This window comes from Salvelinus alpinus, chromosome 3 (genome assembly GCF_045679555.1).
Source record: "Salvelinus alpinus chromosome 3, SLU_Salpinus.1, whole genome shotgun sequence".
NCBI classification, from domain to species: Eukaryota; Metazoa; Chordata; class Actinopteri; order Salmoniformes; family Salmonidae; genus Salvelinus; species Salvelinus alpinus.
In genome coordinates, this window is record NC_092088.1 from 79,605,999 (window position 1) to 79,633,118 (window position 27,120).

The window sequence follows — 27,120 nt, forward strand, 5'->3', positions numbered from 1 at the left end:
TGCATGTGCACGAGTAGGCAAGCCTATTGGTTCATTGCATGATGATCATGTTATGTATTTTCTAACATAGGCTGATGATTACAAAACAGAAATGTATGAAAATACCAAATAATGGACTTTAATAACTTAGTATTTATGTACATTCACGTTCACATGTTGAATAATAACATGGCATGTTTCGTTCTTGTTGATGTTGGTTGACATTTGCAGATTTTTTCCCCCAGGTAACATGGTTACAAAATAAAAGTGTGGCAAAAAAAGTCCAGTAACAACATGTTGTTTCTCTTCGCGATCCAGAGAAAGCAGACACTGGAGACGATGATAGGTTTAGAAGCACTTGCGGTGGACAATGCTGGGGCCTGCCTCGTCGTATTCCTGCTTGGTGATCCACATGGCCTGGAAAGTGGACAGGGAAGCCAGGATGGAGCCACCGATCCAGACGGAGTATTTACGCTCAGGGGGGGCGATGATCTATAGGGAATGAAGTTGAGTATTAGTAAACAAAAAAAAACATGACATATTAAGATTGTATTGTTGAGATCTAAATGTTTATTTTATTTTTCCCAAAAGTTATTTTAAATGTCAGAATATTGTCATTGGGTTGTCGATTATATAATTACCTTGATTTTCATGGTGCTGGGGGCCAGGGCAGTGATCTCCTTCTGCATACGGTCAGCAATACCAGGGTACATGGTGGTACCGCCGGACAGCACGTTGTTGGCGTACAGGTCCTTACGGATGTCAATGTCACACTTCATGATGCTGTTGTAGGCGGTCTCGTGAATACCGGCAGACTCCATACCTGTTGAGATCATATCGTATTAGAAACATCATCTCTTTAATTCGACCAACATAGCAGGCATATATATTAGCCCTACTCGTTATACGATGATTACGTACCAATAAAGGAAGGCTGGAAGAGGGTCTCTGGGCAACGGAAACGCTCGTTACCGATGGTGATGACCTGACCATCGGGAAGCTCGTAGCTCTTCTCCAGGGAGGAGGAGGAAGCGGCAGTGGCCATCTCGTTCTCGAAGTCAAGAGCCACATAGCACAGCTTCTCCTTGATGTCACGCACAATCTCGCGCTCGGCTGTAATTAAGAAGTATTTTTGCTCAGAAAATGGAACAAATTATTGCAATTATGCACAGCCAAATGCGCACGTCTTGTGCGTCTTTTCTCATTTGACAGATTACGCATGGCATTCTCATGGTTAGTAAAACAAGGCAAACTAAATCTCACCAGTTGTGACGAAGGAGTAGCCACGCTCAGTGAGGATCTTCATGAGGTAGTCAGTCAGATCGCGACCAGCCAGATCCAGACGCATGATGGCGTGGGGAAGAGCATAACCCTCATAGATGGGCACATTGTGGGTCACACCATCACCGGAGTCCAGCACAATACCTTGAACATAAACCAAAACGTCAATATTCATCTGAATGAACTCATAACAAAGAGACATGGTTGGCTACACGTAGCCGATATGTTGTTTTAGGTGAATTATTTAGATGCGTAAACTCTGCATTCCTTACCAGTGGTACGACCGGAGGCGTACAGGGACAGCACAGCCTGGATGGCAACATACATGGCGGGGACGTTGAAGGTCTCAAACATGATCTGGGTCATCTTTTCACGGTTAGCCTTGGGGTTCAGGGGGGCCTCAGTGAGCAGGGTGGGGTGCTCCTCAGGGGCCACACGCAGCTCGTTGTAGAAGGTGTGGTGCCAGATCTTCTCCATATCGTCCCAGTTAGTAATGATACCGTGCTCGATGGGGTACTTCAGAGTGAGGATACCTCTCTTGCTCTGAGCTTCATCTCCTACGTAGGAGTCCTTCTGACCCATACCGACCATGACACCCTGGAGGAAAGAGGAGACTCGTTGGTTTATATGGGGACGTAGATGGACAATACAGGATTTGCTGGGGGAAAAATGCGTAATATGGGCCTGTTGCAAACGTCATTGGAGAGCAGATCTTACCTGGTGACGAGGGCGACCAACGATGGAGGGGAAGACAGCCCTGGGTGCGTCATCACCGGCGAAGCCAGCCTTCACAAGGCCGGAGCCGTTGTCGCACACAAGAGCAGTAGTCTCGTCGTCGTCACACATCTTGGGTTCTTAATAATACAAGTAAAAAAGTATGTTAATTTTTCTGCATGGCGCACGCACGTCGGAGCTGTGTAACACATCACAGAACAAGATAACGCACGATGCACACCGAAACTGTATGTCCAACTTATTATGTATTGTACAAGCCACAAATGACAGCTAACACACAGGACTTGTTTAGATAATCATAACATTTACTCATGCTACTATGTCGATATTATTGTAATGAAACAGGCAGGGAGCAGGTCTCGAACCCTCGCCCTTCTAGCCCGAATTCCAGCGCGCTATCGACTGTGCCGCAAAAGCATGCTCAAGACCAGAGTCGATATCCGCGCTTATAAACCCAGGGTCGGTACACTACTCCCTCCTTTCAAAGAGCGCGTCCTCGCGCTACGTCTTACAGGAACGGGCTCACCGGTCAAGCACCTGCACTGTCGTGGATGCAAGGTCCGATCACTTCTGACACCAATGTAATGAAACAGGCAGGGAGCAGGTCTCGAACCCTCGCCCTTCTAGCCCGAAGTCCAGCGCGCTATCGACTGTGCCACAAAAGCATTCTCAAGACCAGGGTCGATATCCGCGCTTATAAACCCAGGGTCGTTACATTATGTTGAATTGAGTTTGACACAAGTCATTTGAGTTGTGTCAACATTAGATTCACCCATTGATGTTGTCGCCCGCTGAATAGCCTACTGGACATGTTCTCCTTGTTGTACAGTATACCATGTTATAGGTCTACACTAATTTGTTCTATGAGTGAAATGATCTCTGCAATTATTGTTTTTCAACTCAAATACTCCAATTTATTTCACGACACAAAATCAAGGTAGCCAAGTCTATTAGGCTTCTACAAACAAGGGTTTACCAAGTAATCTGATAGAAAGGAAATGTGTATTTTATCGTTGTTCTACCCTTCCCCATGTTGTAGCCTATACAATTCCATTAGTAATTTATTCAGGTGAAGAGCCTGTGACATCACTATCAGTATCTTGTGTAATATTAATTGGTCCCGCAGATGTAAAATAAAAAAAATAGAATATTTCCATTGAAATCAATCCATAAATAGTAGATCCAGTCTTTGAGGTTTGGGTTGATTCCAGGTTCTTACCTTGTCTGTCTCAAATGAAGCTCAGAACACGGAAAACAACTGCTGCTGGATCGAGCTACAGTGGCACTTGCAACCTTATATACGCACCGCGTTCGGCCTATTTCCCTTACCCACCATTGAGAATGTCTACGTATTCCATTGGACATTTACCCAGCCGTCATCCATATTAGGTTCTTCGGGGTGACAGGGGGAGACTTCGAAGGCAGGTTACAGGGCTCCCCGGTTTCGAAGTGAGCAGCAGGCCTCTCCATGTATGGGACTGTTGTCCTGATTCCAAGCCATGGTGCCAGAGCCGTATATGGAGAGCCTGTGATTTGTAAGACACCCTCATGGCATAGCAAACTATAACTGCAAACAGGATCCCGGCTGGAAAGCCCTTCCCCTATCAAGGACCGCAACCTTATAGCAATATAGGAATGACAACACCAAGGAAGGAAGGTAGTTTACGTTCTTGTTCTGTCAAACTACTGCAGGCTGATTACAAAAATGTGAATGTTCCTTTGAGAATGGAATTCCTTTCATATAATTTTTATACAATTGCACAGACGTTTTAACAATGGGTTGGTCTGTAATTTTTGCTAGTTTGATCTTTGGGATTTTACTCGGTTTAGAGCTCTAGACCACAGTGGGTTATCCAAACAATAACAGATGCCCCATTGACTCAGGCCTGTAGTAGCATACGTTTAATGAAACTATTTCCATGATGCTATTTGCTAGTTGCATGCATACAAAGTTATCATTTTTTGAAATGTTGATTTTGTTAGAAGACCAAATAAAGATATTATTATTCCATCAGTGTGCAGCTGTAGCCTGACCTATTTATGGCCAGCGTCAGACAGATTCTCTGAAACAGAGCATAACAGCTATTCTATGCTAACTAAGCATGTTATGGTAAGCAGCATAGTCGGTTATTTATTGGCTACTTAACATTAGGGTTGTAAAAAAGTTCTAGTAGGTCTAATACATTTATTATAAAGTATATATATATATTTTTTTTTTAAAGAAATAGTCCAGGTCATCTGCTCACAGCAACACCCCAGTCAAATAATTTGTTGACAGAGACCACAGGAGGCCAGGGTTAATTCAGTGTTGGCATGACCCTGTCTAAACCGTTAGCAGTGTAGCCAGACCACATGACACAATAAGCTATCCAAGAATCTCATATCCAACCTTAGAATGCTGTGTTTATGAATAGCTGCTGAGCATTATTTTCTATTGAAATTCTGTGAAAATCAGTCCTTCCATTCACTTGATCATATGTATTGTGTTGTACAAAATAAATAAAGCGTTTTTTTAGTGGCTCTACATCTGAGGCTGGTTTGGTTTGAAAGGGTCTGCGATCCCAGCTGCTGCCACTCAACTGTCTGCCCCAGCAGGTGATGCCCCAGTTTAGCCACTCAGAAGACCACTCCAGCCTGGGCTAGAGAACCTTACACGCTTAGAAAAAAAGTTCTAAATAAAATCAAAAAGGGTTCTATTGCTTGTTAGTATATTATGTGTTATGGCACCCCTAAAGGTTTTAATACAGAAGCCCAATTAACCCATTTTCTTGAATTGCCTAGAACCTTTAGGGGTGCCATATATGAAGCAAGCGATATAAACTTTTCTATAACCTTTTTTATAAGAGTGTACTAGGGCAAGGATAGACTAGGGCTGGGATTCAATCCAATCGCCTCATGAGCTTAGTTCAACTGTCGTACCCCATCAAAACCCCAAATATAAGATTTGTATACCCCACAGTTAGTAAACAATGTCAATGTAAATGTCAACAAACAGCCTCAAAAGATGATTAAACTATAGTGTTAATGTCATGGATGGCCAGTCTTTGCATCCACATCTCTGTCTATGAATTTGAGAGTGGTTCCATTTCTCCAGGACTATCCCTCAGATTTTTACCAAAACCGAGATGGGACGTCTGCTTTATTGTTTCAATTAAGGATTCTAGCTTTAATGAGGTTCAGAGGTCTCTTCTAGTCACATTAATTTGGCGCCTCTGTTTTCATGACAGATAATGGGCTCTAAACTGACCTACATTACATGGCCAAAAGTATGTGGACATCCCTTCAAATTAGTGGATTTGGGCTATTACAGCCACACCTGATGCTGACAGGTGTATAAAATTGAGCATACAGCCATGCAATCCTCATAGACAAACATTGGCAGTAGAAAGGCCTGTACTGAAGCGCTCAGTCACTTTCAATGTGGCACCGTCATAGGATGCCACCTTTCCAACAAGTCAGTTTATCGCATTTCTGCCCTGCCCCAGTCAACCGTAAGTGCTGTTATTGTGAAGTGGAAACGTCTAGGAGCAACAACGGCTAAGCCGCAAAGTGGTAGGCCACACAAGCTCACAAAACGAGACCGCAGAGTGCTGAAGCGCGTAGGGCATGCAAATCGTCTGTCCTCGGTTGCAACACTCCCTACAGAGTTCCAAACTGCCTCTGGAAGCAACATCAGCACAAGAACTGTTCGTCGGGAGCTTCATGAAATGGGTTTCCATGGCCAAGCAGCAACACACAAGCCTAAGATCACCATGCTCAATGCCAAGCATCGGCTGGAGTGGTGTAAAGCTCACCTCCATTGGACTCTGGAGCAGTGGAAACACATTCTCTGGAGTGATAAATCCCGCTTCACCATCTGGCAGTCCGACAGACAAATCTGGGTTTGGCGGATGCCAGGAGAACGCTACCTGACCCACAGCATTGTGCCAACTGTAAAGTTTGGTGGAGATGGAATAATGGTCTGGGGCTGTTTTTCATGGTTTGCGCTAGGCCCCTTAGTTCCAGCGAAGGGAAATCTTAACGCTTTAGCATACAATAACATTCTAGACGATTCTGTGCTTCCAACTTTGTGACAACAGTTTGGGGAAGGCCCTTTCCTGTTTCAGCATGACAATGGCCCCATGCACAAAGCGAGGTCCATACAGAAATGGTTTGTCGAGATCGGTGTGGAAGAACTTGACTGGCCTGCACAGAGCCCTGACCTCAACCCCATTGAACACCTTTGGGATGAATTGGAGCCAGGCGTAATCGGCCAACTTCAGTGCCTGACCTCACTAATGCTCATGTGGATGAATGGAAGCAAGTCCCCGCAGCAATGTTCCAACATCTAGTGGAAAGCCTTCCCAGAAGAGTGGAGGCTGTTATAGCAGCAAAGGGGGGACCAATTCCATATTAATGCCCATGATTTTGGAATGAGATGTTCGACCAGCAGGTGTCCACATACCTTTTATCATGTAGTGTATTTGATCATTGAAAGGGGTCACAAAGGTATATAAATAGAATGGATGAGGCAAAAATCCAAGGAATTGTTTTGGATAGCCCAGATGTCTGAACTGAATCTTTAAAAATTATGCTGAACAAAAATATAAACGCAACATGCAACAATTTCAACATTTTACTGAGTTACAGTTCATATAAGGCAATCAGTCAATTTAAATAATTTCATTAAGCCCTAGTCTATGGATTTTGCATGACTGGGCAGGGGTGCAGCCATGGGTGGGCCTGGAAGGGCATAAGCCCACCCACTAGGGAGCCAGGCCGAGCCAACCAGAATGTGCTTTTCCCCACAAAAGAGCTTTAATGCAGACAGAAATACTCCTCTGATGTGGAGGTCTGCGGTTGTGAGGCCGGTTGGACGTAATGCCAAATTCTCTAAAACGACGTTGGAGGCAGCTTTATGGTACAGAAATTAACATTCAATCATCTGGCAACAGCTCTGTTGGACATTCCAGCAGTCAGCAGGCTAATTGCACACTCCTGCATCACTTGAGACATCTGTAGCATTGTGTTGTGTGACAAAACGGCATATGGCCTTTTATTGTCCCCAGCACAAGGTGCACCTGTGTAATGATCACACTGTTTAATCAGCTTCTTGATATGCCACACCTGTCAGGTGGATGGATTATCTTGCAAATTAGAAATGCTCACCAATTAGGATGTAAACAAATTTGTGCACAAAATTTGAGAAAAATTCAATTTTTGTTTATATGGAAAATTTCTGGGAATTTTTATTTGAGCTCATGAAGTATGGGACCAACACTTTATATATTGCATTTATATTTTCGTTCAGTGTAGTTCAGGTAAAATTAGAACTTTTTTAAACACAATTTACACACACGAATTGGAGAAAAAAAATCAATAGGGTAATAGCACCCTCTTTTGGTATGAGGAAATATTTTCTGAGAATATGTGATGACTGAGTATGATATAAACCTGTCATGTAATGTCAGTACTGCATCTGCTGTATTAGTAGGGCTATTAGTGGGGGTTAATTTGAAAAAGTATTCACAGAATATCAATTAGATTTTATTTTTCACAGATGCCTAATAATTTAGAACACAAAATCATCAAAATATCATATTTGATAACATTATTACAACATACTGATTTTACCCAACAGCCTTCTGTAGAGAACATTTATATAGGACTTATGCCCCAAAACATCTGAATACAATAGTGATATAGGGATAGGGTCATCTGTAGATATAAGTAAAAGTGATGTAGGGACAGGCAACTCCAGTCCTCAGGGGGCCGGAGTGGTGTCACACTTTTCCCCCACCCGTAGCAAAACACAGCTGATTAAATTAATTACATTCTAAACTGAATATCATGATTAGTTGATTATTGGAGTCAGGTGTGTTAGCTAGGGCAATACATAGATTTGAATTCAATTTTACCTACTGAATGTTAGATTGTTCAGACATGTTCACCAAACTGGTAGCAAAGACACAAAAGCACCTTTGAATAGCAGAATATTTTCATGGATATGCACATCATTTTCATAACTGATCAGTGGTGGTTCATTCATTGCTTTATCACCTGGAATATAATATGTTATTTGATTATCATCTACATTTATGACAATGTAGCTTGTATTTCAGTTCTCTGTATGTTTGCCGTGTCTTGGAAATAGGGCCGCCTAATTGACAATATTTACGTGACATACTTCAGAGTTTTAATGTCCTTCTTATTTTCAGGAAACACTAACCTCTTGAGGATGCTCAATGAGTTGGGTGTCCTCAAGAAGAGAAGCCAACCCCATTGACCATCTCAAAATGAATCCCAGCAGTTATATGAGATATCTGCAGTACTCAATTTTAACATGTCCAAAATCATCCATGTTCCATTTGATATGCACGTGCAGCTTCATCTGATTCACACACTGACGTACTGAGGAGTGTGGCAGAGCACATCACCACACAGCTACTGTAAAGGCACTTTCTCTACATTTAAAGAGCTCCACTGTCCTCTTTTCAACGCTTGCTTTTGCCCCTCTTGGAAGAAGGCTTGTTTCTCCATCAGCTTCCTGAAGAGGCCTTGGCGGTTTCCCAGGAGCTGTGCGTGCTGACCACACTCCACCACACACCGCTGGCCCAGCACCGCCACGGCGTCAGCGTTCTGGATGGTGGTGAGGCGGTGGGCGATAATCAGCACCGTGCGCCCATCCATGAGCCGCTCCAGAGCCTCCTGGACCAGGAACTCATTCTCTGCATCCAGGGCACTGGAGAATAAGGGAGGAAACATTATTATTATTTTTTTTAATTAAGTAAAAATTAATTGATTAGAATTGGATCAGAGGTCCATTGAGTTCTCTTTCAAATACTTGTTTCGGTCTCTCACTATTGGGACGCGAGAGACCTCACTCGTTATCGGATAACCGGGGTTAACACAAGTAACCTCAAGTTATAGCTCACATGATATTGTTGGGTTGTTTGACCTTTGACATAACCCAGCTTATTGACCTTGCTTAACTGTCCAAAATGAAGAGGAAGAGGCTGAAATAAACCATCTCTTTAGGGAAAACTGGGCAACATTGAATGGCTGAATGCTCACCACTCCAAAGAACCCGGCCAGCAAAACAGCCTCCTGTTTGGCCAGGTGGAGAATGTAGTTGGCCTTCTCTGTATACCTAGCCACTTCTGTCAGCTCCTTACCAAACGCACAAACTGTCCTCATGTTGCTGATACGCTCTTCTGCCAACTACAAGAGGACAGAACAACAGAGTATCAGTCTGATCAATTGGTTTCAATTCAATATTTTGGGGTTAAAATACCTGGATGTTGATTAGGTTGTATTTGTGCTCTGCTTGGAGAGTAATCTCGGGGAAACACTGCCTCAATAATGACTGTAATGATAAGCCGTTAGTGGGCCTTGACTTACCTGTGTGGCCTCGGCCAGAGTCCTGTGTGCGTTTGGATATGGAGTGCAGGTATCTCCCGTATATGACAGCCAGGCCAGCCATAGGAGGCACGATCAGCAGCACAAAAGCTGCTAAACTGGGTGACACGTAAAACTGTTGGCAGAGAGGGAAGGAGAGGCCAGGAAACGTGAGGAGGCAATTCAGCTCAAGTCTTTTAAGCTTGCCCTTTACCTTTTGAACCAGTAAAGCCACTAATGAATAAAGAGGATGTGTGAACATATTTATCAAGGTATTCAACTTGACTATATTTAGTATAATAATGTGTAATGGATATTTTGCTTTACTTCATTTGTTTCAGAAACGAGGTCCTAGGAATACAGTAAACAAGGAAGAAACTCAAGTAACTTGCTAAATTCTCATTTCCTTGTTGTGACAGAAATGACTTTGATCAAAACAGACAGTCAACAATCTACGTAGAGTAACCAGAACAATGGAGCAGTTTAAGTCGGGTGTACATCACATGATTTTGGCCATAATTTAGCGGTCCCAGACAAGTTTTTGAGATCGAAGACAAAATCCCCATGTCGTTGAGTAGGCACGCGGCCGTCACCTACACGCGTTTAATGTTTGCAGGTCAAAGACGCAATCTGAGGGCTACCGATCTCGTCGTTAAGTAGTCACAGACGTCCCAATATTTTCAAACATATTTGATTTTATCGGCACAAAATCTGCAATGCTCTTGTAGTGTGAGATGTACAACAACACGTTTTGAGAACGGTGATCAGCAATAGCAAATGAGAGCTCACTAGAGAAGCCAGTGAGATGACGTTTTGCATCACACAGAATGTGTACTCTCGAGCAGGAGCAATGGCTACTACTAGTATGCGTTTGTACTTGCCTTTAACCAAAGCGAAAGTGTCAAATCGTTACAGGTCTGAAGTTCACAAGGAATGTTATTCAATTCAACTCTGTATGGCTGTATGGCAAGAGTGAATGTCTGACTGAACGTTTACAAGGCTGCTTTGAGCCATAGCTCATCACTATTTTAGTGTGCGCGCCACAATGTTGACAAGACAAACAACTACAGGAAAGATAGTTATTTCATGTGAGAGGCTCAGCGATGTTAGGATTTTGAAAGTTGTGTAGTGTCCACCCGAGGAAAGCCGTACCCGAAGGGATGAAAAAAATCACATCTTCCTCATGACAATAAACCAGTTAACTTACATTCTGATGTGACTCACAATCTTAGAACTGACCCCAGTACAGAGAAAACAAACCAGTTTACCTGTTTCTCACCATCATGCTGATCCCAGCTGCTGCCTGCGCGATAGCGCTGATCCCGCGGGAGAGGTTGTCTGTGAGGGAGTGCCCGATGACAGCCGTGTCCGCAGACAGGCGGTTAATGAGCTCCCCGGTACGGATCTTATCAAAGAACCCCACCTCCTGCCTCAGAATCGAGGAGAATAGGGATACGCTTAGATTTCTTACAATCTGTTGCCCTGCAAGAGTCATAACATAATTGTGTAATACATTTCCTCTGTATGGCATCAAAGTGTAAACAGTCATGAAAATGTTCAGAGATAGTAAGTTAAGTTCCCTCATTTCCCTCATTTCCATAGCCATTACCTGTGTAATGGCTATGGAAACCTACTCTCATACAGTCACCTGTGTAATGGCTATGGAAACCTACTCTCATACAGTCACCTGTGTAATGGCTATGGAAACCTACTCTCATACAGTCACCTGTGTAATGGCTATGGAAACCTACTCTCATACAGTCACCTGTGTAATGGCTATGGAAACCTACTCTCATACAGTCACCTGTGTAATGGCTATGGAAACCTACTCTCATACAGTCACCTGTGTAATGGCTATGGAAACCTACTCTCATACAGTCACCTGTGTAATGGCTATGGAAACCTACTCTGCATGCACTGGAAGCAAATTGTGACACACACCTGAGATTTGCATGAGGTAGACACGGGCTGCATTGGCAGCGCCCCCACAGAGAAACACCCCTAAGAGCGTGATACACAGAGAGCAGAGGGAGGCACTGAAGTCCTCCGAGGAGCTTGAGTAGATGGTGTCAGTGACTTGGCCCAGAAAGAAGGGCGCCGACATGGTGACAGCACTGGAAACCACCAGGAAACTCACAGCCGCTGTGGAGGATAGCATAGATAAAATATAAGAATCAAAACTGAAAGTTACTGCATTATTGTTAAAAAAATGTAAACTTTCATGACAACAAATAGGGCCTAAGTAAGGAATAAAGGTTTTAATGAAGTCAACCCTACACAGGCACAAGTTAGTGATAACAGTGTTATTTCAGTGTCACGTTTGTCATTTTAGAAGTTGTCCCTGTGGAACAGTGAACCAGTGACATGTCCTACCCGACAGACGCAAGCGCTCTGGGTGGGCAAGTTGTAATATCCTTTTGACATCCTCAGTGGGTATCCGAGTTGGAGTTTGTTTTGTTTCTGTTGATTGCAGATCTTTGCTGTCAACTTCTTGTTGTGTTGCTTGTTCGGAGTCTGTGGAGGAGCTGTAGTTGGCCAAGTTTACCGTGGTTGTCCATGAGCTCCTCAACTGTCCAATTGGAACACAATGCACGAGAGAGGTGCATCTCCGCCGGGGTAAAAGCGAAGCGCGTGCCAAAGGTTCGAACCTTTTCCCACTTACCTCTCGCCCACGGGACGTCTGGCATTCTAACCAAACTAGTCTATGTGTACGGGATTGAACCTTGCGTTTCAAAAGATTTACGCCTGGACATCTTGACAACAGCAACAGTTCCATTCTGCAATACAGTTAGCGAGCGACTAAGAGACAGAAAAGCAAGAACAATTACAACTCAAGTGCGATAGCGTTACGGAGACCTCTTTCTGAAGCTATTTCTGTGTTTTCAAACGCAAATGAACCATGTGTAAATGTGTTTCCAATTAAACAAAATAACTTAATTGATTGAAGTCAAAATAGTGGTTATGAAATGGTGTGTATTTTATTTTCATTATCTAAAACATTTTGGTGAATGGACGAAGGTCGTTCAGAACTAAAACTGCTAATGCGATTTCCTCTTCCGAGTGGTATTCCAGAAAAATGGTTGAACAAATTCAGTATTTGGGTGATTCTGCATCTTCGGGCACTTTGTCCCGGTAAGCTTTCAGAAATTAAAATGTATTGAAACACCATTTTACCAGTATTATAATCAGCTTTGATTTGTCTAGAAATAATATCCGATAATGGGCTGCGATCGTATTATTCAGGAATTTATATATTTTCGTCATTCTTCTCAGACAGCCATAGACAAATGTAATTTCCATCACATAATTAAACATCCATTTTAGTTGAAAATGAAATATCATACAATTATTTTATAACACATTTCTTATACATTTGTACATTAACTTGCACTGAATATTATTTTAAGTGCATTTTAAGGTTTTCCTAAAATTAATAATTCAACATAACGCCTGAATGTATAAACTTGCCTTTGTGACAGCTGAAAATATTTATTTATCATTAAAAAAAATATATATTTCCACCCAACCTTTTAGTGAGATTATGATAACAACTATATGATTTCCCTATCTAAAACAAATCAATCAATGTAAATTATACATAGTATACTAATTTTCCAAAAAAATATGGGTGTGGTGGAAATGACAAGGTGTGGTGGAAAAGACATCTATGTAAAAATAACTTATGAAAACAATATTTTATTGCAAACATTTTGAACAACAACCATTGTAAAACATGTAATTCATTTAAGAGAAAGTAAGATTCCAAAAGTGGGCAGAGCTCAAGGACGTAGGCCAGTGTTTTTGAAAGATGAGCCCAGATTGCAGAGGGGTCATCCACATAGAAGAGCTCAGTGAGAAAAGTGAAACGGTATCATTTGTGGTATACCCAACACAGGTGTGGAAGGTCACCTGCATGTGAGAATCACCAAAGTGATCACCTCAGTGGCACAACTTTGGTTTGAGAAGTGGGGGGGAAATTATTATTATAAATAGTTTTATCCAGTCAGATAAAACATTCCAAACAGCCTATCCGACCGCTCGGAGGTGTCTGCATGGTCCTAAAGCACACCGTTGCCTCATTTTGTATCACATTCAAATGATAAAACTGAAGGGGACAAAAATGCAATTTCAGAATGTGAGGGGGACACGTCCCCCCCGTCCCCATCCCCAGTGAAAGTTGCGCCCCTGAGTTCTCTGCAAAGTCAGTATGCACAATGATCTCCTCTTTCTGCAGATTCTCTTAATTCTCTCAGTTTGGAGTATTGGTGTCGAATGTTGTACATATGTTTCCCCAACTTCTATTTCAATCCTTTGGACAAGTCCTCCAGTAGAATATGGAGTGTGCCACACACCTTTTCTTATTCTGTCAAATGTACAGTGAACTTCTCCATGTTTCCCTTCTTTGTTTTTCCTTCTCTCTCTCTTCAGCTTTGTTTTTCCACTCAAACCACCATGTCTGCTCACCAGCATCAAAGTCAGATGTTTTAAGCTCTTTGGCTTGGCAAAGGGAGCACTCTCTCTACATACACTCTTTCTTCAGGTTCTCACAGCACAAAGACTCGATAAGGTTCTCATTGTTGCTGCAGCTGATCACTTTGTGATACTGTAGTTTGTCCGCCATGAACTGGACATTGGCGTGGGTTTTGCATGTGGCATGTGTCCCTATCCTGGACTGTTGACTTGACAACCCAAGAATACGTCTTTTAAAGAATTCATGGTAGGACATTTTAATATCTGAATTTTCCCTCTTAAAATCCTGATAAAGGTTCTGAATTGTGCCATTCACTTCTGCTTTTTTTCTTGTTCCTCGTTAGTGTGTCCTTTTTCCCTGTTATTGTTCTACGGTTGACATCACGTTCATAGAATCTAGTGATTTTCTCTTCTGTGGCTGTGCTAATTATGTTACACTGCTTTTACCTGGAGTATTGAAGACTGGTTGGCCTGTTTTCATTTGCCCTCAATGCTTTTGCTGAAAATCCAAATTCTCTGTTTGCGGCTTTGACCAGGCCAAACTTTCTCAGGATGTTGCCCCTGAGCATTTTTGAAGCCGCTTGTTTGTCCTTGGCACTGCACATTTTTTGATACTTTTGCTTTAACTCTGCAATGATGGCATTATGAAACAATAAAATCCTTCTCAAGTTCTTCAGAGTTCCCTTCATTTTCTGTTTTATCTTTGTCTTTGGGGAATCTTGTCTCTCCATTTTCTTCATCAGTTGATCATACTTTTTTTTGTATTTCTCAGTTTTCCATTAAGCTTTATCAAGTTTGGCATTTGTCATGCAAAGATCTCTATGTTTTTGAGCGACCACTTCCAACCTTTTTCCTTCCAGCAAGTATTTGACTTCTCATTCCTGTTGCAGATGATGAGGAAGGGGTATCAGGGCGTGCATCAGGGCAGGTAAGTTATGGGCAGGTATGATGGCCTCGTGTTCTGACTGCAAGTCATCTGGTGACTAAGGTGTTGTGTTGCCTGATAGGTAGGTCTCCATTGCAACTGTTCTCTTTAAAGTCTGTCTTCTATTCCGTTGGTTGCATTTCTATAGCCATCTCTTGCTTCTTTGTACTCGCTTTGTAAGCTCGAAGATAGATATCACTTCTCCCTTCTTTTTTTTCTTCCAGTATCTCTTCCTGTCTTTTTGCAGATGTTCCTGGTATCGTATAGGAACATTTTTTATTTTGTTTCTATGTCTGTGACCTCTGTGCTGTTTTATGTGGCATCTTCTAAAAACAAAGAAAAATACTCAAGTTTTCCAATTGTGCACACCTTGGAGCATTTTCTATATTAAAGTAATTTAAAACATGATTAAATAAGCCTAAAGTAAATCAAAGTAAAAAGTAATAACATAATGGATTTTTGTAATTTCCACTATGTTCTGTCATTTCCATCAGAGTTAAGTTTGTGATGGAAATGACTGTGATGGAAATGACGCTTCTGCTGTTTTTGGAGAAAAATTACAGACTGCTTAGCATGCTTTGGGCAACTACGGGAACTTCTATGTCCTCAGGGTCAATTTTGTGGATATTATTTAAAAAATACATGTTTTTATTCTTTATATGTTAAGTTCACACTACAATCACCCCATATTTTTTTCAACACCTCTCTATCATGTATTTTAGCTACTTTTCAGATGCATTTTATACATCAATTTCACTGTTTTGCCCTTGTCCCTGACCCAGACTTTTGAGCTACTATGTTTTTCTATGAGAAAACATGAATAATTACACATGATGTAATGTTATCTTCTAGAGAAAGAGTCAATAAAATAAAATCTATATCAATATGTATTGTGAGTATGCCCTTTATATTCTTATTTCCACAAAATATACCTGTCCTTTGGTAGTGGTGTCATTTTCACCACTGAGGGCAAATTCCTCATTAATAAAGTTTTGTCAAGAGAATATCTTTAATGTTTGTTTGTGGACCATCATTTTATCATAGAAGATGAAGAAGAACACCATGTTCTAACTGTCACGATTGTCTAAGGTGGAAACAGTAGACCAAGGTGCAGCGTCGTGAGCGTACATACTTCTTTATTATAAGATGTCGCCAACAATAAACATCAAAACGAAACCGTGCCGCCAACGTAGTGCTCACATCCAACTATACATGGACAACTACCCACAAATACAGGTGGGAAAAAGGATACACCCGGCCAAACACCAAGAAATACAAATCATAGAAAAAGGTACATAGAATGCCCACCCAAATCACACCCTGACCAAACCAAAATAGAGACATAAAAAGCTCTCTATGGTCAGGGCGTGACAGGAACAAACACATAATTGTGCATTTTATTAAAATGAGCACCGTTGGAATTGTTCAGACATTGCCTCATCTGCACCATGTTTTCTTGATCAAATAGGTTCATGTGATTCTCGTTTGTTCTTACTAGAGTCTCCTTCAGTTTTGTTACAACCTCATGACACACTAAATATGAATGACATTCACATGTATTTATTAACTTCTTTGACCTGACAGGTCATTTTGACAGATGTCAGCATTGCAGCAACAATCTTATACCTTAGTTATAGTTATATAGTAGCTCATCAGGTAGTAGCCTATGTTTTCTCTCAGGCTGATACAGAGAGACTCATCCATGCTTTTATTACAAGCAGGCTTGACTACTGCAATGCTCTCCTGTCTGTTCTACCTAAAAAAGCCATTGGTCAACTGCAAAATATACAGAATGCTGCAGCAAGGGTACTGACCAAGACCAGACAGAGAGCACGCATTACACCGGTTTTCCAGCTCTGCACTAGCTGCCTGTGAGATTTAGAATTCATTTTAAGATTCTTCTATTGGTTTTTAAATCAATCCACGATTGTGCACCTCAGTACATGTCAGACATGCTTGTAAGTTATGTACCCAGCAGGTCCCTCAGGTCCTCAGGCACTGGACTTTTAACTATCCCAAAGTCTAGAACCATTACAAAAAAAGATTGCAGTATTTGCATGAGGTAGACACTGCTTCCAAAATAACACCGTTTTATTTGCTGCAGTAAGTTTGCATTGTAAGAGTGCAGTAAAACTGCTGTTCAACTGCAGTACACTACATTTATTATTATAACACACCTTAAAACACACATTTTTAGCTTTGCTTTTCCTTAAGGGGCTTTTGAGTCATTACATTCATGTTATTCTTTAGTTTTTATCTTCATGTTTGTTGTGTAGTAAATGTTTCAGTTTTTATTTTCATTGTCATTATTCGTTTTTTCCTGTGAAGCTCATTGTGTTGCATTCCATGTCTGAAATTTGCTGTAGAAATAAGGCTTGATTTGATTTGATTTGGTATTGGCTACGTTTTATATTTAAAAAAGTCTGATTACAAGTTTATTTGACCAGTACACTCCAGGCATGGTACATTTATATTTCACAATCATGAGGATACTTCCTATTTCAAATCCATTCACCAGCTCCATTATTCCAAGTTGTCATAATTTAACTTTAAGGAAACGACTCCCTCTGCTGGCCAAATAAGATAACATTCCTTTAGTCTCAGAACTGTATTGACTCAGGTCAAACTCTCCCTTTTCCAGGCCTTGTTTCATGTACAGTATGGCTTCCATTTACTCTGGTATTCACATTAAGCTGAGAAACCCCAAGACACCCCGGGTAGAAAAACTGAACCATACCCATTTTACACTGACGATACAAGTGTTTTATTAAATGTCATGATTTCAATTTTTTTTTAATCTCCAGGTTATAATTGAAAGGATTCAGGAGTTGCCTCAGAGACCTCCTCAGCACCTGTCTCCACTGTGGTGAGCTTCTGTAAGGGCATCCTGTCCTCCCCAGTCCTCTCTGTCACATTCACCACTAAGTACAGGCTACTGGTGGAGCTGCTGGCCAAGCTGTGTGCCCTGGCCTAATCCAAGCTCAGTCAGCAGCAAATCACAGACCTCCTGACACCCCAGGTGTTTGAGGTCCTTCTTCTTACCCTGAGCAGGTAACTCACGGTCCAGAGGTAGCAGGCCAATGTCAATCGTGTGTTTGTCCAAGTCACAACACACATGCTCCCGCACCTCCTCCTGCTCAGGGACCTACTGACCATCACGGCCTGGATGGCCGAGGATGACCCACGTGTTGGCCAGCACCTGAGTAGGGACATCCGTGGTAAGGTGGATACCATCCGGCAGTCTGCTCTCTTCCTGCCAGACCACCTCCAGGCGTATAAGGAGGAGCCAGGGATGAAGAAAGGGCTGGCAGGGAAGGGCCTACTCTCCCCAATCCACTCAATAATTACAAAGCTCTGTGACACCACTCTCCATTATGCGGTCAGGTCGAGTTCCCTCCCGCTGCTCTTCAGGTTCTCACTGGACGCCTACTGTAAAGGAGAGGATAATAAAGAACACAGTTAATCACCGCCGTGGATTTCATAAACGTGGTGACTCTCAAAGACACGTTTGATGGTGAAAACTGCAGCTTAGCTCTGCTGGCTTTGGAGAACCTCTTGAATTTATGCTTGATGGGAGACATTTACAATGTGTCGGCTGACAGGATAAAGCACAAGAAGGTTCAGTTGATTTTCTATAGGAAGGTGGTTAGGATGTTGTTTGACAATTCCCTTCCCATTATATCAGCATGGTACCGCTGTCTAAAAGCCCTGCTCAGTCTCAACCACCTGATCATAGAGCCGGACGTGTACGAGCTGATGTCGGCCGGATGGATCAACTCCGACTGCACAGAGCCACGGGTTAGGAAGGCACACGAGGCCCTCATCTCCTCTGGTCTCCTGACCTATGCCAAGCTGAGGAGCTCCTGGCTGTCATCTGCCGCCCAGCAGTGGATGAGTTCCGACAGCCTGTTCTTCCAGAGGCAGTGCAAAGGAGGCTCAGCAGGGGATGAGTTCCGACAGCCTGTTCTTCCAGAGGCAGTGCAAAGGAGGCTCAGCAGTGGATGAGTTCCGACAGCCTGTTCTTCCAGAGGCAGTGCAAAGGACGCTCAGCAGTGGATGAGTTCCGACAGCCTGTTCTTCCAGAGGCAGTGCAAAGGAGGCTCAGCAGGGGATGAGCGCTGACAGCCTGTTCTTCATAGGACGCTCAGCAATGTATTTTTTAAATTTATTTCACCAGGTAGGCTAGTTGAGAACAAGTTCTCATTTACAACTGTGACCTGGCCAAGATAAAGCAAAGCAGTGCGACACAAACAACAACACAGAGTTACACATGGAATAAACAAACATACAGTCAATAACACAATAGAGAAAAAGTCTATGTACAGTGTGTGCAAATTAGGTAAGATAAGGGAGGTAAGGCAATAAATAGGCCATTGTGGCGAAATAATTACAATTTAGCAATTAAAACACTGGAGTGATAGATGTGCAGAAGATGAATGTGCATGTAGAGATACTGGGGTGCAAAGGAACAACAACAAAAAATAACAGTATGGGGATGAGGTAGTTGGATGGGCTATTTACAGATGGGCTATGTACAGGTGCAGTGATCTGTGAGCTGCTCTGACAGCTGGAGCTTAAAGTTAGTGAGGGAGATATGGGTCTCTAGCTTCAGTGATTTTTGCAATTCGTTCCAGTCATTGGCAGCAGAGAACTGGAAGGAAAGGCGGCCAAAGGAGGAATTGGCTTTGGGGTTGACCAGTGAAATATACCTGCTGGAGCGTGTGCTATGGGTGAGTGCTGTTATGGTGACCAGTGAGCTGAGATAAGGCGGGGCTTTACCTAGCAAAGACTTATAGATGACCTGGAGCCAGTGGGATTGGTGACGAATATGAAGCGAGGGCCAGCCAATGAGAGGATACAGTTCGCAGTGGTGAGTAGTATATGGGGCTTTGGTGACAAAACGGATGGCACTGTGATAGACTGCATCCAATTTGCTGAGTAGAGTGTTGGAGGCTATTTTGTAAATGACATCGCCGAAGTCAAGGATCGGCAGGATAGTCAGTTTTATGAGGGTATGTTTTAGAGGTCGACCGATTAATCGGAATGGCCGGTATTTTTGGATGCCGATTTTTTAATTAAACATTTTTAAATGTATTTTTTTACACCTTTATTTAACTAGGCAAGTCAGTTAAGAACACATTCTTATTTTCAATGATGGCCTAGGAACGGTGGGTTAACTGCCTTGTTCAGGGGCAGAACGACAGATTTTTACCTTGTCAGCTCAGGGATTCAACCTTGCAACCTTACGGTTAACTAGTCCAACGCTCTAACCACCTGCCTCATGAGGAGCCTGTCTGTTACACGAATGCAGTAAGAAGCCAAGGTAAGTTGCTAGCTAGCATTAAACTTATCTTATAAAAAACAATCAATCATAATCACTACTAGAAACACTACTAACATTACTAGTTTATCTAGCTTGTTCTGCGTTGCATTTAATCGATGCGGTGCGCATTCGGGAAAATGGACTGTCGTTGCTCCAACGTGTACCTAACCATAAACATCAATGCCTTTGTTAAAATCAATACACATAAGTACAGTGGGGCAAAAAAGTATTTAGTCAGCCACCAATTGTGCAAAATTTGCAAATAAATTCATAAAAAATCCTACAATGTGATTTTCTGGATGTTTTTTTGAAAGTTGAAGTGTACCTATGATGAAAATTACAGGCCTCTCTCATCTTTTTAAGTGGAGAACTTGCACAATTGGTGGCTGACTAAATACTTTTTTGCCCCACTGTATATATTCTTTTACCTGCATATTTAGCTAAAAGAAATAGCAGGCAAAATTAACCAGGTGAAATTGTGTCACTTCTCTTGCGTTCATTGCACGCAGAGTCAGGGTATATGCAACAGTTTGGGCCGCCTGGCTCAATGCGAACTAATTTGCCAGAATTTTACGTAATTATGACATAACATTGAAGGTTGTGCAATGTAACAGGAATATTTAGACTTATGGATGCCACCCGTTAGATAAATACGGAACGGTTCCGTATTTCACTGAAAGAATAAACGTTTTGTTTTCGAGATGATAGTTTCCGGATTCGACCATATTAATGACCTAAGGCTCGTATTTCTGTGTGTTATTATGTTATAATTAAGTCTATGATTTGATAGAGCAGTCTGACTGAGCGATGGTAGGCACCAGCATGCTCGTAAGCATTCATTCAAACAGCACTTTCGTGCGTTTTGCCAGCAGCTCTTCGCTGTGCTTCAAGCCTATCAACTCCCGAGATTAGGCTGGTGTAACCGATGTGAAATGGCTAGCTAGCTAGGTGCGCGCTAATAGCGTTTCAAACGTCACTCACTCTGAGACTTGGAGTAGTTGTTCCCCTTGCTCTGCATGGGTAACGCTGCTTCGAGGGTGGCTGTTGTCGATGTGTTCCTGGTTCGAGCCCAGGTAGCGGCAAGGAGAGGGATGGAAGCTATACTGTTACACTGGCAATACTAAAGTGCCTATAAGAACATCCAATAGTCAAAGGTATATGAAATACAAATCGTATAGCGAGAAATAGTCCTATAATTCCTATAATAACTACAACCTAAAACTTCTTACCTGGGAATATTGAAGACTCATGTTAAAAGGAACCACCAGCTTTCATATGTTCTCATGTTCTGAGCAAGGAACTTAAACGATAGCTTTCTTACATGGCACATATTGCACTTTTACTTTCTTCTCCAACACTTTGTTTTTGCATTATTTAAACCAAATTGAACAAGTTTCATTATTTTTTTGAGGCCAAATTGATTTTATTGATGTATTATATTAAGTTAAAATAAGTGTTCATTCAGTATTGTTGTAATTGTCATTATTACAAATAAATACAAAAAAAAAAGTCAGATTAATCGGTTTCGGCTTTTTTTGGTCCTCCAATAATCGGTATCGGCGTTGAAAAATCATAATCGGTCGACCTCTAGTATGTTTGGCGGCATGAGTGAAGGATGCTTTGTTGCGAAATAGGAAGCCGATTCTAGATTTAATTTTGGATTGGAGATGCTTAATGTGAGTCTGGAAGGAGAGTTTACAGTCTAACCAGACACCTAGGTATTTGTAGTTGTCAACATATTCTAAGTCAGAACCGTCCAGAGTAGTGATACTGGACGGGCGGGCAGGTGCGGGCAGTTGAAGAGCATGCATTTAGTTTTACTTGCATTCAAGAGCAGTTGGAGGCCACGGAAGGAGAGTTGTATGGCATTGAAGCTCGTCTGGAGGTTAGTTAACACAGTGTCCAAAGAAGGGCCAGAAGTATACAGAATGGTGTTGTCTGCGTAGAGGTGGATCAGAGAATCACCAGCAGCAAGAGCGGCATCATTGATGTATACAGAAAAAAGAGTCGGCCCGAGAATTGAACCCTGTGGCACCCCCATAGAGACTGCCAGAGGTCCGGACAACAGGCCCTCCAATTTGACACACTGAACTCTGTCTGAGAAGTAGTTGGTGAACCAGGCGAGGCAGTCATTTGAGAAACCAAGGCTGTTGAGTCTAATAATGTGGTGATTGACAGAGTTGAAAGCCTTGGCCAGTTCGATGAATACAGCTGCACAGTATTGTCTTATCGATGGCGGTTATGATATCGTTTAGGACCTTGAGCATGGCTGATTTGCACCCATGACCAGCTCGGAAACCAGATTGCATAGCGGAGAAGGTACGGTGGGATTCGAAATGGTCGGTGATCTGTTTGTTAACTTGGCTTTCGAAGACCTTAGAAAGGCAGGGTAGGATAGATATAGGTCTGTAGCAGTTTGGGTCTAGAGTGTCTCCCCTTTGAAGAGGGGGATGACCGCGGCAGCTTTCCAATCTTTGGGGATCTCAGACAATACGAAAGAGAGTTTGAACAGGCTAGTAATACGGGCTGCAACAATTTCGGCTGATTATTTTAGAGAGTGTCCAGATTGTCTAGCCTTGCTGATTTGTAAGGGTCCAGATTTTGCAGCTCTTTCAGATCATCAGCTATCTGGATTTGGGTGAAGGAGAAATGGGGGAGGCTTGGGCAAGATGCTGTGGGGGATGCAGGGCTGTTGACCAGGGTAGGGGTGGCCAGGTGGAAAGCATGGCCAGCCGTAGAAAAATGCTTATTGAAATTCTCAATTATTGTGGATTTATCGGTGGTGACAGTGTTTCCTAGCCTCAGTGCAGTGGGCAGCTGGGAGGAAGTGCTCTTATTCTCCATGAACTTTAGAGTGTCCCAGAACATTTTGGAGTTTGTGCTGCAGGATGCAAATTTCTGTTTGAAAAAGCTAGCCTTTCCTTTCCTAACTGCCTGTGTATATTGGTTCCTAACTTCCCTGAAAAGTTGCATATCGCGGGGGCTATTCGATGCTAATGCTGTACGCCACATAATTTTTTTGTGCTGGTCAAGGGCAGTCAGGTATGGAGTGAACCACAGGCTACATCTGTTCCTGGTTCTACATTTTCTGAATGGGGCATGCTTAGTTGCCAGCAGCAATACACCCTGCATATCACTGCTGGCTTGCTTCTGAAGCTAAACAGGGTTGGTCCTGGTAAGACACTGGATGGGAGACCAGATGCTGCTGGAAGTGGTGTTGGACGGCCAGTAGGCGGCACGCTTTCCTCTGGTCTAAAAAATATCCCAATGCCCCAGGGCAGGGATTGGGGACACTGCCCTGTGTAGGGTGCCGTCTTTCAGATGGGACGTTAAATGGTGTCCTGACTCTATGAGGTCATTAAAGATCCCATGGCACTTATTGTAATAGTAGAGGTGTTAACCCCGGTCTCCTGGCTAAATTCCCAATCTGGCCCTCAAACCATCATGGTCACCTAATAATCCCCAGTTTACAATTGGCTCATTCAACCCCCTCCTCTCCCCTGTAACTATTCCCCAGGTCGTTGCTGTAAATGAGATCGTGTTCTCAGTCAACTTACCTGGTAAAATAACAGATAAATAAAATACATTTAAGATTGTGAGGAATGACCTTTTAAAGAATAACCAGGCATCTTCTACTGACGGAATGAGGTCAATATCCTTCCAGGATACCCAGGCCAGGTCGATTAGAAAGGCCTGCTCGCTGAAGTGTTTTAAGGAGGGTTTGACAGTGATGAGGGGTGGTCGTTTGATCGCAGACCCATTACAGACGCAAGCAATGAGGCAGTGATCGCTGAGATCCTGGTTGAAGACAGCAGAGGTGTATTTGGAGGGCAGCTTGGTTAGGATGATATCTATGAGGGTGCCTGAGCTCCGACAACCTGTTCTCCATAGGACTCTCAGCAGTGGATGAACTCCGACAGCCTGTTCTCCATAGGACTCTCAGCAGTGGATGAGCTCTGACAACCTGTTCTCCATAGGACTCTCAGCAGTGGATGAGCTCCGACAGCCTGTTCTCCATAGGACTCTCAGCAGTGGATGAGCTCCGACAGCCTGTTCTCCATAGGACTCTCAGCAGTGGATGAGCTCCGACAGCCTGTTCTCCATAGGACTCTCAGCAGTGGATGAGCTCCGACAACCTGTTCTCCATAGGACTCTCAGCAGTGGATGAGCTCCGACAACCTGTTCTCCATAGGACTCTCAGCAGTGGATGAGCTCCGACAACCTGTTCTCCATAGGACTCTCAGCAGTGGATGAGCTCCGACAACCTGTTCTCCATAGGACTCTCAGCAGTGGATGAACTCCGACAACCTGTTCTCCATAGGACTCTCAGCAGTGGATGAGCTCCGACAACCTGTTCTCCATAGGACTCTCAGCAGTGGATGAGCTCCGACAACCTGTTCTCCATAGGACTCTCAGCAGTGGATGAGCTCCGACAACCTGTTCTCCATAGGACGCTTACAGTGGATGAGCTCCGACAACCTGTTCTCCATAGGACTCTCAGCAGTGGATGAGCTCCGACAACCTGTTCTCCATAGGACTCTCAGCAGTGGATGAGCTCCGACAACCTGTTCTCCATAGGACTCTCAGCAGTGGATTAGCTCCGACAACCTGTTCTCCATAGGACTCTTACAGTGGATGAGCTCCGATAACCTGTTCTCCATAGGACTCTCAGCAGTGGATGAGCTCCAACAACCTGTTCTCCATAGGACGCTTACAGTGGATGAGCCCCCCGACAGCCTGTTCTCCATAGGACGCTTACAGTGGATGAGCCCCCCGACAGCCTGTTCTCCATAGGACGCTTACAGTGGATGAACTCCGACAGCCTGTTCTCCATAGGACGCTTACAGTGGATGAGCCCCCCGACAGCCTGTTCTCCATAGGACGCTTACAGTGGATGAGCCCCCCGACAGCCTGTTCTCCATAGGACGCTTACAGTGGATGAGCCCCCCGACAGCCTGTTCTCCATAGGACGCTTACAGTGGATGAACTCCGACAGCCTGTTCTCCATAGGACGCTTACAGTGGATGAGCCCCCCGACAGCCTGTTCTCCATAGGACGCTTACAGTGGATGAGCCCCCCGACAGCCTGTTCTCCATAGGACGCTTACAGTGGATGAGCCCCCCGACAGCCTGTTCTCCATAGGACGCTTACAGTGGATGAGCCCCCCGACAGCCTGTTCTCCATAGGACGCTTACAGTGGATGAACTCCGACAGCCTGTTCTCCATAGGACGCTTACAGTGGATGAACTCCGACAGCCTGTTCTCCATAGGACCCACCTCTTGCAAAAAATGCTCACTCTCCAACAAATGAAGAAAGTTATCCTAAGCATGAGCTATGGGACAGACTAGAGCTTCAGATGTCCTCCACAGAGCAGTCCAGTACATTGTGGGGAGAGAAGATCCTCAAATTGGCCAGCAGAGTGACCAACTATGGGACTGCCAGGTCAGTAGTATGGATGCCAGCACCTACCCAATGGCACATTGGTACCTAGTTACCACAAACCTACCAATGATCTCGCTATACCTCTCAGAGGACGAAGTGCTTCATATAGTTGAAGTTCTCCTCAGCTCCCTACTTCAGAAGACACCACTGAGAGGCTGTCTGTCTCTCTCATTTCCAAACATCTGCTTGAGAGCCTCATTCTGGTCGAGTTACCCATTACTTACTCTGCTGTGGTCAGATGTGTCACTCAAAGGATTGTGGGGATTTTCAGCAGCACCCCAGACATGACCCCAGTCCATCCAGCACTCATGAAGTTAAGTGAAGTCAGTTGTTCAACAGCTGGAGACAAAGTAAGTGCAGTAACTCAGTCAGACGGAAGCCCCTTCTGCTTTGAAGAGACTGGAGGCCATAGTCCAACACATACTGAGCTCTAGTACGACTGGAGCCTCTATAACCCTATGTGAAAGTCAAGCCGATAACCTTTTAAGCTTACTTCAAGTCACCGATGCTCTTAACCCAGATCGAATGTCATCTGAAGACTTTTCAGGGCTCTTTTTGTTCTTATTCCTCATGGTCACAGACATACAGCTACATAATAACGTGAAGCCTTCAGTGACAAGACATCTGCCGAATAATTGCCATCATGTTTTAAAGATTGTGCATGGGAGTAGCCTCTTGGAGGCAGCTTTGGTAGCTCTCCTTTCACACTGCAATAAGGGCCTCTCAAACTGTGGACAGCTCTGCTTGGCTGACTTTCCTAAAAACCATCCAGGATTTCATCCAGTCCCTGATCCTATTGATAATCCACAGAAAGAGCAGTGTCTGTCTCAGCCAATAGAAATGCATCACCTACTTGGTCAATAGCAAGGTGGCCGTTATGGCTTTATCTACTCTCCCAGGAAACACTGTTCTCCGTACAGCTCCTGCTTGCGTCTTTGAACACGCTGTGCCAGGCCATGACCTCCAGCCTCAGCAAAACCAAGCAGCTAGATGAGACCCTGAGCCACTTGCCAGGGAAGAGCACTGCTGTCATGGGCCCTGCCATCCAGGCCAGCTTGACAGACAGTCTGCTAGGCCAGACCTTCTCTGTGTATGCGATGACCGGGATGGTGAGGAGCGAGCTAGCCTGCGCTTGCCTACAGGATGAGCCTAGCGAGGGCATCACCCAGGAGAGTCTAAGTCACATGGGTCTCTATAGGAACTTCAGCCAGCAGATCTTACGAGAGCTGTGCCCATCCTAGCACCCCATGGACTTCCTGGTCTCATCACTCCACTACTTTTCACTCTCTCATTCCACAACAATGCACGTTTCTTTTTCCTTTTTAGATTGACATTGACATTGACATTTTAGTCATTTAGCAGACACTCTTATACAGAGCCACTTACAGTTAGTGCATTCATCTTAAGATAGCTAGGTGGGACAACCACGTATCACAGTCATAGTAAGTACTATTTTCCTCAACAACGTAGCTATCAGCAAAGTCAGAGCTAGTAAAAGAAAAAGAGATCAGACTTGGTAGTGTGTTCTGAGATGGTAGCGTGTTCTGAGATGGTAGCGTGTTCTGAGATGGTAGCGTGTTCTGAGAT

The 27,120-nt window shown here is 43.5% G+C and overlaps 2 protein-coding genes and 1 pseudogene across 4 annotated transcripts; 1 reads left to right on the forward strand and 2 right to left on the reverse strand.

Moving 5' to 3' along the window:
* Nucleotides 1–96: 96 nt before the first annotated feature.
* LOC139571416 (actin, alpha skeletal muscle 2-like) lies at nucleotides 97–3,469 on the reverse strand. The gene is made up of 7 exons (XM_071394265.1): nucleotides 3,215–3,469; nucleotides 1,978–2,114; nucleotides 1,533–1,857; nucleotides 1,243–1,404; nucleotides 901–1,092; nucleotides 621–802; nucleotides 97–471 (listed from the first exon to the last, which is right to left on the reverse strand). The coding sequence occupies exons 2-7, from the start codon at nucleotides 2,104–2,106 to the stop codon at nucleotides 328–330; spliced, it is 1,134 nt and encodes a 377-aa protein (XP_071250366.1). The 5' UTR covers nucleotides 2,107–2,114; nucleotides 3,215–3,469; the 3' UTR covers nucleotides 97–327.
* A 4,039-nt stretch (nucleotides 3,470–7,508) lies between these two features.
* LOC139571419 (ATP-binding cassette sub-family B member 10, mitochondrial-like) lies at nucleotides 7,509–10,768 on the reverse strand. 3 transcript variants are annotated; one of them, XM_071394270.1, is made up of 4 exons: nucleotides 10,641–10,768; nucleotides 9,376–9,508; nucleotides 9,150–9,195; nucleotides 7,509–8,716 (listed from the first exon to the last, which is right to left on the reverse strand). In XM_071394270.1, exons 2-4 carry the CDS (start codon nucleotides 9,455–9,457, stop codon nucleotides 8,419–8,421), a joined length of 426 nt encoding a protein of 141 aa, XP_071250371.1. In that variant the 5' UTR covers nucleotides 9,458–9,508; nucleotides 10,641–10,768; the 3' UTR covers nucleotides 7,509–8,418. The 3 variants fall into 3 exon arrangements, 2 of the variants coding, with proteins under 2 accessions (XP_071250371.1, XP_071250370.1); XM_071394269.1 differs by lacking the exon at nucleotides 10,641–10,768 and having other exon boundaries at nucleotides 8,271–8,716; nucleotides 9,376–9,764; XR_011674290.1 differs by lacking the exons at nucleotides 9,376–9,508; nucleotides 10,641–10,768 and having other exon boundaries at nucleotides 8,583–8,716; nucleotides 9,049–9,188.
* A 2,412-nt stretch (nucleotides 10,769–13,180) lies between these two features.
* The window catches only part of LOC139569856 (unhealthy ribosome biogenesis protein 2 homolog), a 43,101-nt pseudogene continuing 29,161 nt past the window's right edge, over nucleotides 13,181–27,120 (forward strand).